Below are 12,155 nucleotides of genomic sequence, written 5' to 3' on the forward strand. Positions count from 1 at the left end.
TCCAAGAAAATTATTAGCTATGATGGGCAAAGGTAACAAATAGGCTTTGGTGTGTGTGGGATGGAAATTATTATTATTATTATTATTATTATTATTATTATTATTATTAAACTTTATTTATAAAGCCTTGTAGGTTTACACAGTGCTGTTTATGCCTTTGTTATGTTTTTAAAAAGCTTTAAATGTACAGTTGTACCTTCATATCTGCTGGGTATCCATTCCCGCCACGGATACGAAGAACATGGGACTTTAAGTCCCATTGTCCCTAATGGTGGCACAACATGCATATGGCCATCTGCACATGCCACCGTTGGGGACAACGGGGCTTTCCATCTGCGGATACTTAAATCTGCGGATGGCAAGCTTGTAGATGGTGAGGTCCTACTATATATAGCATTTAGTTCAAGTTATGCATTTCCTGTTTTGTTTTGTTTTGTTTTGTTTTGTCCGTTCAGGCCCCAAGAAGGCCTAAATTGATTTTTTTTTAAAGTCCATAATGTGTTACTTGTTTAACTTGTACACAGAAAATATCATACAAAGAGCAGGTTTAGGCTGAGAAGGTAGTGTGAAAATAGGAGGAAGGGACATCAACAATCTAAGATATATAGATGACACCTTACTACTAGCAGATAACAATGTAGGCTTGGAACAGTTATTAAGGAAGGTCAAAGAGGGGAATGCAAAGGCAAGCTTACTGTTAAACATAAAGAAAACAAAAATAATGGTTGTGAATGACCTGCACAAATTCAACCTAGATAATGTGGAAACTGAAATAGTTAAAGATTTTACATACCTTCGCTCAAATGTTAATCAGAATGGAGCCTGCAGCCAAGAAACAAGAAGACTAAGAATGGGAAGGGAAACTATGAAAGAATTAGACAAATCTTAAAGTATAATAATATACAATTAAGCACTAAAATTAGAATTGTCTGAGCGATTGTATTCCCATAACCATGTACAGATGTGAGAGCAGGACAGTCAAGAAAGATGAAAAAATAAAATCAACTCATTTGAGATGTGGTGCTGGAGAAGAGTGCTGAAGGTACTGTGGACAAACAAATGGGTTTCAGAACAGATCGTGCCTGAAATCTCCTTGGAACTGAAGTAGACAAAACTTGAAGCTGTTGTATTTTGGCCACATCATGAGAAGGCATAACTAATTAGAAAAAACAATAATACTAGGGAAGGTAAAAGGTAGTAGAAAGAGAAGACCACATGCCAGATAGCTAGACTCAATCAGGGAGGCCATGGACCTGAGTCTGCAGAACTTATGCAGAGCAGTAGAAGACAGGAGGTCTTGGAGATGTCTCATCCAGTGGCTATAAGTCAGGAATGACTCAAAAGCTGTTAACAACAACAGTGTTCTTGAAATACTTTTGTGGGAGAGAGTCATTGAATAGGTGCAGAATAGAATACGTAAAATTTGCTTATTCTTTTTTATTGTCTGTACACTTGAATTCGGGTCTTAATTCAATTTTGTGGATTAATGGTCTCTTCAAAACCAATCACCACCCCATCACCCATTTAGTCAGTTAAGATGTCTGTAAGGATTCTGAAATGTGTTAGCCTGTTCTCAGAAAATTTTAGGAAAAGTACTTGATGTATTATCCCCTCCTGTACACTAAATTTACTCAGAGTGAAGATACAGTGATGTCTCTGTATGCACTGCCACTGGGATTATGAGTTTTTGGGCATGGGATTTATATATTTATATATACATCATCAGGCCTTCCCTAAAGAACTGAGCCCTCCCAGAAGGCATCTGACTCCATCCCTCTATCCACCATCTTGACAGAGAGGAAGGCAACCCAGCTCCAACAGGCCTCTGAGGGAGAGAAGATCTGCTGGACTTTCCCCCTTCCCTACTGCCATTCTCTTCTCCTTTTGTGTCTTGTGTTTTTTAGATTGTAAGCCTGAGGGCAGGGAAATGTCTAATTAACAAACTGTAAGATGCTCTGATAGCCTTTTGACTGAAGAGCGGGGTATACGTTATTATTATTATTATTATTATTATTATTATTATTATATTGCTGGTTGTATGCTGTGACTGGGTACTGAGTAAGTTGGTATCCTATGATGTGCTGTGACTCCATAAGTAGAAGAGAATAATGTGAGTGGGAGAGGAATCATTATGGGCTCTCCATTGACACCATTGATGGTGAATTGATGTGCTTGAGATGTTTTAACATAATAGTAGTAGTGGAAGCTGAACTTTGTTCTAATTTATATATTCATTTTCTCTGAAATTACTACCTGTTCCATGTCCATCAAGACAAGTGCAACTGAGGTATCTTAATACAGTAGTATGTATGTGAGACAGCAGTGAAGGGCAGGGGGGCTTTAGATCTTTGAATGTTTTAGGATGTATGAAATCTGTACGAAAAGAATAGTCTCCACTTTTATAAAGTCACAAAAGGCATCACTAGATCTAAGAGGTCATCATCATTTCTAATTATAAGTGCAAGCAAGCTGTTAAAGGAAGAGGAGGAAAAGAGGCCTCATTCAGATAGTGGAAGTCATTACAGATATGTAAAAAAGAAATACAGGTATGCAATATGGAATGCAAAAAACGGAATTTTGGGATGCATGTCATTAACAACATTAAGGCCAACAATTTTTAAAAACTTAAGTACATCAGAAGCAGGAACTAGCAAATGAAGTGACTGGACCATTGGAGTAGGGCGTTCTGACATAGAAGACTAAGGAGATAACAGAGAAACTCAGTGGCATGTCAGCACTGCAAGATACTAATGCCTAAACTTTTTCTCAAATGAGTTTGTGGAACAAAGGGAATAGGAAAAAAGATGAAGTTCTATACAGGGGGACAGCTGAAACGAGTGGTGGGTTGGTTAATTTTGAAATTCGTGTATTCATTGTGATATTTCCCATTGCCCTATAAAACAAAACAAAACAGGTGGCTGTCTTCATTCCTATCAACAAAACAATTCTAGTAGTTTTCATCTCTATTAGAAGCAGGTAGTTGATAACGGTGAAGGGTTTTAATTTCCCATTTAAAATCTAGTCACTAAAACACCTTGTAGTCCATCAGTGATAACGCCCAGCTATGTATTGTTGGTGAGGAAATCTAATTTTCCTCCAGTTACTGTGAGGATTGCAACTAAACTCAAATGAAACAGGAAGCCTAAGGAGGATGACCAATAACTCTATTGTCCTGTTAATCAAAATTCTCAGCATTCTGACCCTGTAAGCCATGAGTCCCTCACATCACTTCTGAAAACAAACAGATATTTATGTTATCCATCTGTGAGTTTCAAAGGAACTCACATGTGAAATTGCTGACCTTTAACAAAAGTGCATAACAAGTCGCTTCGATCAAGTCAGAGGATTTGAAAATGATCAGATTTTTAAAAAGCGTTTAAAGAAAGGTCTAGGAAATTACTGACTTCCTTTCTGTTCTGGATGAATTAGTGGATAGCATTATTGAAGATAAAATTATTAGAATGATGAGTCTCACTAAAGCAGGATCAACAGGGCTTCTGCAAAGGCCTTCTGCCTCTTTCTCAACAAATATGTGGGTAGAGGAGATCTGGTAGACATTTTTTACTTAGATTTTCAAAATAATTTTGGTCAAGTGCCCCATTGAGGATTCCTGAGCAAACACAGAAGTCATGGCATAAGAAGACAGTGCCTCTTATGAAAACAGATGGATGTCCATGGACATCTATTGGGACTGGTGCTCTTTTATCTGGGTTTGGGTGAACAGTGGGAAAGTGTAAAATTATGCACAGTGGGTAGAAAATAGATGGGAGATTTTTCCCCCTGCTCAACACTACAGTCCAGCATCAATCCATACATAAGTGGTGACAGATGCAGACCAAACAGAAGAAAATTGTAGAATTCACTTCCTATAAGATGTAGCACTAGGTTTCAACTTGGATAGTTTTAGAGAGGGATTAGACAAGTTCATGGTGAGTAATGTTGTCACTTGCTACTAGTCATGTTAGTTAGATAATGCTTCCACAGTCAGAGATAGTATGTCTGTCAGTAGCTGGGAAACATGAAAGAAGAAGTGCTGTTGTTCTTATGTCCTGCTTATGAGCTTCCTTTAAATATTCACTGAGTGTTAACAGGAATAGAATACTAGAATGCTGTTTTATTTGACCCCTCTTAGATTCTGGCAAATAGGATTCAGAAGACAAGGTATATAATGGAAGAATGCTGTTGCTATTCATACAGTGTTGGCTCATGTGGGAATGAGGTCATGAGCAGATCTAATATTGGGATGAAAGAGACTGCCTCAAAGTGGGGGCTTAAACCCACCCCTGAGAAAGCCAGATTGGGGCCATGGCAACTGTATGCTGCAGCCCCAATCTACCTTTTTGCCAGCTGCAAAAGAAATGGCAAATAGCCACTCCTTTTTGTGCTGGCAAAAAGCTGGCTTCGCTCCCCTCCGTGGGTGGAAGCTTTCAGGCACTCCGGCAGCATGCGGTGTGTAAAAGCCATGCTGGTGGAGCAACTGGAAAACGACCCACATGTGGGCAGATAGGCAGCATGAAGCTGGCTTCCCGGCATCTTGGGAATGTGCAACGTCTGCACGCCATACTCCCAAGACAGCTGGAAGCTGGCTTTGTTGGCCGGTTTATTTTGCTCCATTGTTGGTTTTCACCTCTGAATCTATTCAAAATAATAACCCCTGCAAAAAGCAAGTTCTTATTCATGGTGTCTGTGAATCACACAGTTGGGTATTTCTGCACTTGCTTCTGGAATAGCTAGGCTTCTGGAATAGCTAGGCAGACATTTGGCAGTAGCTCTGCCCATCCTTAGCTCCATTCCTCTGATTTCAAAACAAGCTAGCTAGTGTTTTTGAGGAGACAGTAAAAATGGATAGGGATTAACTGATTTAAAACGTTTGTTGCAGTACGAACATTAAGAGCAGTGGAAATGAGTAGATCATGGTATGCAGTCAAAGTCAAAATGCCTTGTAAAGCAGTGAAAAGTTACAAACAGAAGACAGTAGGTGTCCTCAAGAGGACTTCTTGCCAGACAGCATGCAGCAAAAGTTCTGTCTTGATCATGTAAAGTTTAATGTCCAGACTTGTCCTTTACAGATGAAGGGCTTCTAAGTCCTCTGCAGCAGCAACATTTGCTGTTAAGGTTGATGCTTAGGAAACCATTACGAGGTTTACGTGTGTCAAGATGATATACCAGAAAAGGAGTTGTAATGGGAGCTTAGATTTTATCTTTTTTAAAAAAAATGAGAGCAGCTTAATATTGTGTGCTAAACAGTTAACAAAACAAGCTGTTTAAAAACTGTCCAGTGTGTGAAAGAATAGCATTGCTTTTACCTTCTTTTATTGCGATATTACATATGTCTAGTTTAGATGCCTTCATTCTTTTGCACAGTAGTAATTAAAAAATGGATGGAAGGTTTCATGTCAGAAAGAGAAAAAAGGTTAGTAATAAGTTAGAAATCCGCTGATGCTACTAACAGTTTCCTGTCTTTGGCCATTGGCTAGGTATTTTCACTTACTTGAATTTAGACTTTCCTCTTTTCTTTATAAATCAGTGGTGCATATAATACAGTCAAGGGTCTGTAGTCATTGAAATCCATTGGGACTTGGCTCTTGTTCCCTCAACCCTTGTTAGGAGCTGTTAGTCCTCTTGTTCAAATCAGAGAGCAGCCTGATCTGGAAGCTTTTATAGAGGTCAGGTCTTACCACAAGAGCTAACTAGTGCTAAACGGGCTGATTTGGGTCATTTGCTGTCTTCATTGATCCCCCTATAGTTCCCTTCTTGGGATGATTTTGGAAACGGTGTAAGCATTTCTTAGGAACCTTTGAGAAAGAATTGCCTATTAACTTTTCACAATAATTAAAACTCTAGTTTCAGGTTCTGGGTATTCTGCAGGCTTCAGTTTGGACATATTACAGAAAAGTCTGTGTAGCCATTTCTTCCTCACACTTAATCTCAGTCTTCTTGTCTATAGTTTTTCTGTGTTTTTTGCCCTGTTCTTTATGATTAAGGTTGACAATTATCCCCCTTCTTTCTAAAATGTATCTTGTTGCTTCTTTAATTATTAAGAATGGTGTCATGCATAGGTATGTCACACTCTCAGTTTAGGAAAATTAATTATAACAGGTATGTCCAAATCCTTCACATATTGTGACATGAGTGACTGCATAATAAATTCAGGATCAAAACAACAACATTTCATCATTTGGGCACTATTAGAACTAAATATACTCTTTCCCATTTCTTTGCCTCTTCAAATGACTTGTGTGCCCAAGTTTCTTAAATAAATGTGGCACTACATTGTAGCTAAGACAAAAAATTGTTCTCATATATGTTTAAAAATGGTACCCTTGAACTGTTTGATGCTCCTGTAATGTGTAATGGAAAGTGACTGATCTAAATACTAAATTCTTTATAGTTGTCTTTTGGCATTTCGTTTTTGTTTTCAAAGATCATCAGGCATTTTCCCCTTTACTCTTCTGCTAAAAAAATGCTGACAGTTGTGTCAAGTGATAAACCATGATGGGACTGAGTTTTGTTGTTGCAGTTCTTGAGAATATGTCTTGTCTGTTTCTTTATCTCTCATTTGCTAGCTGGGCATTCTCCTTTCTATCTCATGGCTTCACTTGAATTCACTGTTAATGGGCTTTGTAATTATGCTTAATTCTGTCATTAAATAAACCAGACATCTAGCTGAAATGCATGTTCTCTTGATGAGCTATGTCAGCCGGTGTAAAATGCCAGGAGTGCTCAAACACTCATACCAAGCTTTGCAATTAAAAAAGCATTTAAAGCAATCCATGCTGTTCTCTATATTAACATGTTGTTGCATGGTAGTGTTTTGATTTTTCGTTTGGCTATGCATTTAGGCATAGAGAGTGTCATTTGTCATAGATAAAGCTCCAGAATATAGCAGAAATTTAGAATAGAGCTATATCACTTCTGCAAAGGAACATAGTATTCAAAGTGTGCAAGTACAAACCTGACAATGTAAAAATATATATCCGTTTAGATTTAACACACTGGTTATAAAAGTTTGTACAAAGTCTGATGGCATCATTTAATCCATGAAGCAAGTCAGTATTTTAGAATGAGCATCTTTCAGTTGAAACAGTCTGTTCTAAACAACATAGAAAATAAATCCTACCAGTCAAGGACTGGTTGTGTCTAGAAGAAAATAATTTCTCAGAAGCAGAGTGAACATTGGCAATTGAACAATCTTGCATCTTGCATTCACAGAACCATTCCCAGTTTGCAGTGGAGAATGGTTATACAGTAGCTTACTGCCATGTAAAACTCAAGAGGCTTGCCAAATTCATAGCATTTTATATGTTTCTGACCAAAAGGCTAGAAGAGCAACAATACTACAGAAATCCAGTGAAAGGATATGGGAAAATCTTTACCTCTGTCATTAACATTAATGATATTTTCTCCATTGTACTGGTTCTCGCATTTAGAAATCAGAGGTGTTTGAAAAATTCATGGTGCATAAAAAGTGGCATAATGACAAGAAAGTATACAATGTTTTAATTTTTTAATATTCTGTCCGGGGTTGTCCCATATAATATTTTAATTTTCTTCTGGGTTCTTCTTATCATGCTGCCATGTCATAACCTGAAATTCCCATCAGTTTCAAATTGAAACTGAAGGGGACCCAAAAAGTTGTGTCTGTGATATACATAGATGATATAAAGCAGTGCTGTATGAAGAAAAAAAAAGTACTCCTGCTTGCATGTAAGTAACTATTTTCATAGTTCATGAAATTCTGACTACTATGTTGGCCTTGTCATTAGTTAGTTCTTATAACTGGAGTACATGTTCAACATCCTGTTCTGTATCAGGTCTTGAACTCCTGAAGAGAGAAAGGAAAATATTTTACCCATGCTAGAAGTAGTCATTGTTAAACATCCAAGCAGTTGTTTTCCACTTTCACAATGTGACCAGCCAACCTGAGAAATAACCAAAGGGTTCTTGGTCAGCGTTGTATTTCTGACATGTGGACAACTCTGGCTAGAGAAGGGAATCAGGAAACATGAACCTAGTAACAGTGAAGCCTTTAATACTGATAAAAATGACATGCTATAAATGGTGTGAATATTTCAAAAAGATTAAAGATAGAGGCGTTATCTATAAAACATTCATATTTCAGCTTCTGCGAGAAAGCAGTAGTGGCCACTTTGATGGAGATCAAAATCTTTAGACAGGAGGAGTTCTGTGGGTCAGATTAAAGGTTGGAAACATGATTTGGTTGTCTCAGAAGGAAAGCAGCCTGAGGGATGGAGTATGAGCTAAGCTGTTGACTCGGCAGCATAATAAGATAAAGGAAAGTGAAGAAAGAGCAGGAGGAATAAAGAGAAGCCTAAAATATGAATATGAATCATAGAACCAAAAAAAGCAAAGGATTTATGGGAAAAAATGGGTGTGGGGTGATTAAAAGGTAATAGTCTTTCGCACTAAACACAAAACACAGAAGCCAAGATTTCAAGGCACACACCTTTATTTCCCCAAAATGGAAGAGGATTATGTTGAGAATCTATGGCGGGTTACAGACCGCCATAAGGGACGTCCTTAGGACGTCCCATTTTGAAAAAGGGGCGTCTCTTCCAGATGCCCCTAACTCTGTTACGGACAGAGTCCGTAACAAATGGTGGCGGCTGTTCCACACGGCCACTGCAATTTTTAAGTAACGGATGTTCTGCGTCCGCACGTCGCGGCCCAGAAGTGACGCCACGAGTGCGCGCTTTGGCACTTATGGCGTCTCTTCCAGGTTGCCGGAAGGAGTGCAGTTTTCGCGCTCCTTTGCAGCGCAGAGGAGTCATGTGGTTTGGCTGCTGCGACTCCTCCGCGCTGCAACTGGCAGCGGCCCAAGACCGCCCCTTTTGGGCGGTCTGTAACGGGCCTATGTAAACTGGGATGGGTGACTGACAAGAGCTGGCTGCCCACAAGACCTCAGAGGGTAACACCCTTTGCCATGTTTGAATAGCCCATGAATTTTTAAGATGCTTTTTTATTTTTAAAGTGAAATATGTGGGGGGAGATGAATTTTACCATGTTCCCACCCCCATTGTTTTAGGCCCAAAAGAGGCCTTTTAAAAATGGACTCTCTAAGTTCTAAAACAAACCGTGAGGGGAACAAAAATATGGCAAAATTGTGCCCCCCCTGCATTTCCTAGTGGGAGTGGGGGCATTTTTAGCAAGCAACTAAATGAATAAATACATGAAATATTTTAAAAATTGAAGGAGTTGATGCTGGGGGGGTCACATGCAGCCTGCAGATCACACTTCTCATTTCCATGTAGACTCGCCTTTTTATACCTTTATATACTGGGAAGGAATCAGCTGACCAGATAATAAATGTTATTAGTCTATACAAACCTGTTTTTCTTATTTCTTAATTTTATAATCAGTAATCCAGTTATTAATTTTTATCCTCCCGTTAGAAATCTGTTCTGAGACATCCTGCCCCTTAGCTCTTAGTCTAATGATTATTTTGTTCCTCATTGCATCCCTTTAGGAACCATACTATGTCCGCTGTATTAAGCCCAATGACAAGAAATCACCCCAGCTATTCGATGAGGAACGTTGCAGACATCAGGTGGAATACCTTGGTCTCTTGGAGAATGTAAGGGTTCGACGAGCAGGTTTTGCCTATCGCCAAACATATGAGAAGTTCCTTCACAGGTAACAAAAAAAATAGTCAGACTTTTTGAGAAACTGTCTTGTTTTAAAGATAAAACAGTGTGGTACTGGCATTTTAACGCAAAACCAAAGTGTCTGGTTATTGTAGCATTTGTAGGTTGGTTGTTATGTTGTTTGTTTGTTTGTTTTGGGGGGTTGCATTGCTAATAGGAGCACCTCCAGGGTTTCATAACATTTTTTTTACCTTGGGTTTGTGGACATATCCCCATAATTCCCTTAGAATATATTAACTGTCAATGTTTAAAAGTGGTTGGACTGCTTCTATAACATCTTTTCTCTAAAGGAATAGGCACAAGAAATCCTTTTCCCAGTTTGCTTAGCAAGTAAAGAGCTGGATTCAACAGCAAAGGTTTGCTTGAGTACATAAAATATTTATGTGCTCCCTGTGGCGGAGTAAAAGCATCTCAGCAGAGCTAAATAAAAATGTGTGCATACACACACCCCTTTTTTTAAGGCCATAGACCATCCTGGCCAAAATAGAACAGCCGCTGGTAGATATGAATAATTCTCCATAGTCCAAGTCCAGCCCTCTGTCAACTGAAATATGGTTATTTCCTGGTAGTCAGATATTTTTAAATGTACTCTTTTTTCAAAGCATTAACCCTGCATTCCATAGAATGGAAATATAATGTTTGACAGGAGCATGTGTTTGACAGAAGTCACCAATTCCATTGGTTTCTCTTGGAAGTCCTTTCTGTTTGATGGGGTTAGCAGGAAGGAAGAAAAAATTGACTGATGAACCATGATAGTAATGAATGTTGGCTTGGACAGAGTTGAGGCGTATAATCAGAGTTGTGTTCTTTTTTTAAAAAAAAATAAATGGATACAGGTACAAGATAATCCCTGAATTTACTTGGCCAAATCACAAGCTTCCATCAGACAAGGAGGCTGTAAAGAAACTGATCGAACACTGTGGATTTCAAGATGATGTAGCCTATGGGAAGACTAAGATTTTCATACGCACACCACGGACACTCTTCACATTGGAAGAACTTCACGCCAAAATGCTTGTATGGGTTGTTCTTTTTTTACAGAAGGTGAGAGACAATCATAAAAGCTATTTTGAAACAGCTCATCTCTAACCCACCACAGGCTCAGGAAGTGAGGAGATATCTCCCTGTGGAAGACTCCCAATTATGTCTTAACATGTCTTGGCAGAAATAGACAGTTAACATGTTAGTTTTTTGTACCACAGTGGGTAACATTGGTGGTCTTAGAGTCAATTTTTTGCTCTTGGGACTCTCTGGGGGCAACATGAACTGCCAAAACTGCTCCTTCCCAAAGGCAGAAGTATTGGGGGGGAAATCTCAGAATGGGCCAGAAGTTCACTGCTGGTTGTTAAAAACAGCTTTTGTTGTTGGTGGTGTTGCAGGTGGGGGACAGGTACAATCTATTTAAAAGTATTTTGCTACTCTTGGAAGATTCCAAGAGTAGCAATTGAGGTCCAAAATACACTACAGAAATAATCCAGTTTGAGACCGCTTTAACTGTCCCGGCTCATTGCTTGGGAATTCTGGGAGCTGTAGTTTTGTGAGACATTTAGCCTTTTCTGTCAGATAGCTCTGGGGGCTGCAATAAACTACAGTTTCCAGGATTCCCTAACACTGAGCCAGGGCAGTTAAAGCAGTCTCAAACTGGATTATTTCTGCAGTGTGTTTTGGACCTTACTCTCAATTTCTGCCAGAATGAGGATGATCCAGGGAACAAGCAGGAGTTGTAGAAATAGCCTTGAAAGCCAGCCCCATCCTTGGTTCAAACTGGAGATTGCAACTTTGCTTAGCTTTAGTTTTTCTCTAATTTAAATAGTAAGCGGCTAGTGTTATGAAAGAGTGGATAGGACAAGAGTTGCATTTTGGGTGAAAATGGGATAGGTGGAATATAGAAATGTCTAGGCATAAGCAGGTGTGTTGGTGAGCTTGCATGTTTTCTAACAGGCCAGTAGAGAAGAGGGCTAGAAATGTTAGTCCTCTTGAAAATATGTGGCATGTCCAATAATTAATCCAGCTGTGTACCTCCTCTCTGCACACTGTAGCCAAAGAAGCTACCAGAAAAAAAAAGAAACAACATGTGGTAGTGGTTGTTTTAAATAACCTTTTTTTACAGTGTTTGCCAAGTAAAATATGCCCTTTGCCAATTTTTTTTTTAAAACAAAGGATGAAATTGACAGCATTTCTTGCAAGAAGATTCTTGCACATTCACTTTTATGCATATTAATGCTAAGGAAGATGGCTGTTGCTTAGTTGTGTGCCTGTCTTCTTTGACTAATGGTCAGGAATAATTTCTGATGTTCTCTCTTTGCTGTCCCTTGTACGACAATTTTTCCTGGTATTGCAGTATCTTCAATTATAATCAGTACCTGAAATGGTAAATCACAGCACAGGGGTTTGCTGTTGCTTTGCAGTAGCTTGCCCCATTTATAGTTGTTATCAGTAGGAAAGAGGAAATTAATTTTTCATGCGATGGTAGGCTATTGATTCTTTACA

General features: G+C 38.9%; 1 protein-coding gene across 3 annotated transcripts in view; it reads left to right on the forward strand.

The window, feature by feature from the left end:
* LOC149309239 (unconventional myosin-Id) overlaps positions 1-12,155 on the forward strand; it is a 181,368-nt gene that overhangs the window by 63,886 nt on the left and 105,327 nt on the right. For all 3 annotated transcript variants that reach the window (XM_089532025.1, XM_089532024.1, XM_089532026.1), the window contains 2 exons: positions 9,488-9,654; positions 10,502-10,709. In XM_089532025.1, the coding sequence (XP_089388151.1) occupies positions 9,488-9,654; positions 10,502-10,709 (375 nt within the window). The remainder of the gene's footprint in view (positions 1-9,487; positions 9,655-10,501; positions 10,710-12,155) is intronic.

The sequence above is a fragment of the Sceloporus occidentalis genome, unplaced genomic scaffold, assembly GCF_023333645.1.
Source record: "Sceloporus occidentalis isolate IW3139 unplaced genomic scaffold, rSceOcc1.0.p SCAF_7, whole genome shotgun sequence".
Taxonomy (NCBI): Eukaryota; Metazoa; Chordata; class Lepidosauria; order Squamata; family Phrynosomatidae; genus Sceloporus; species Sceloporus occidentalis.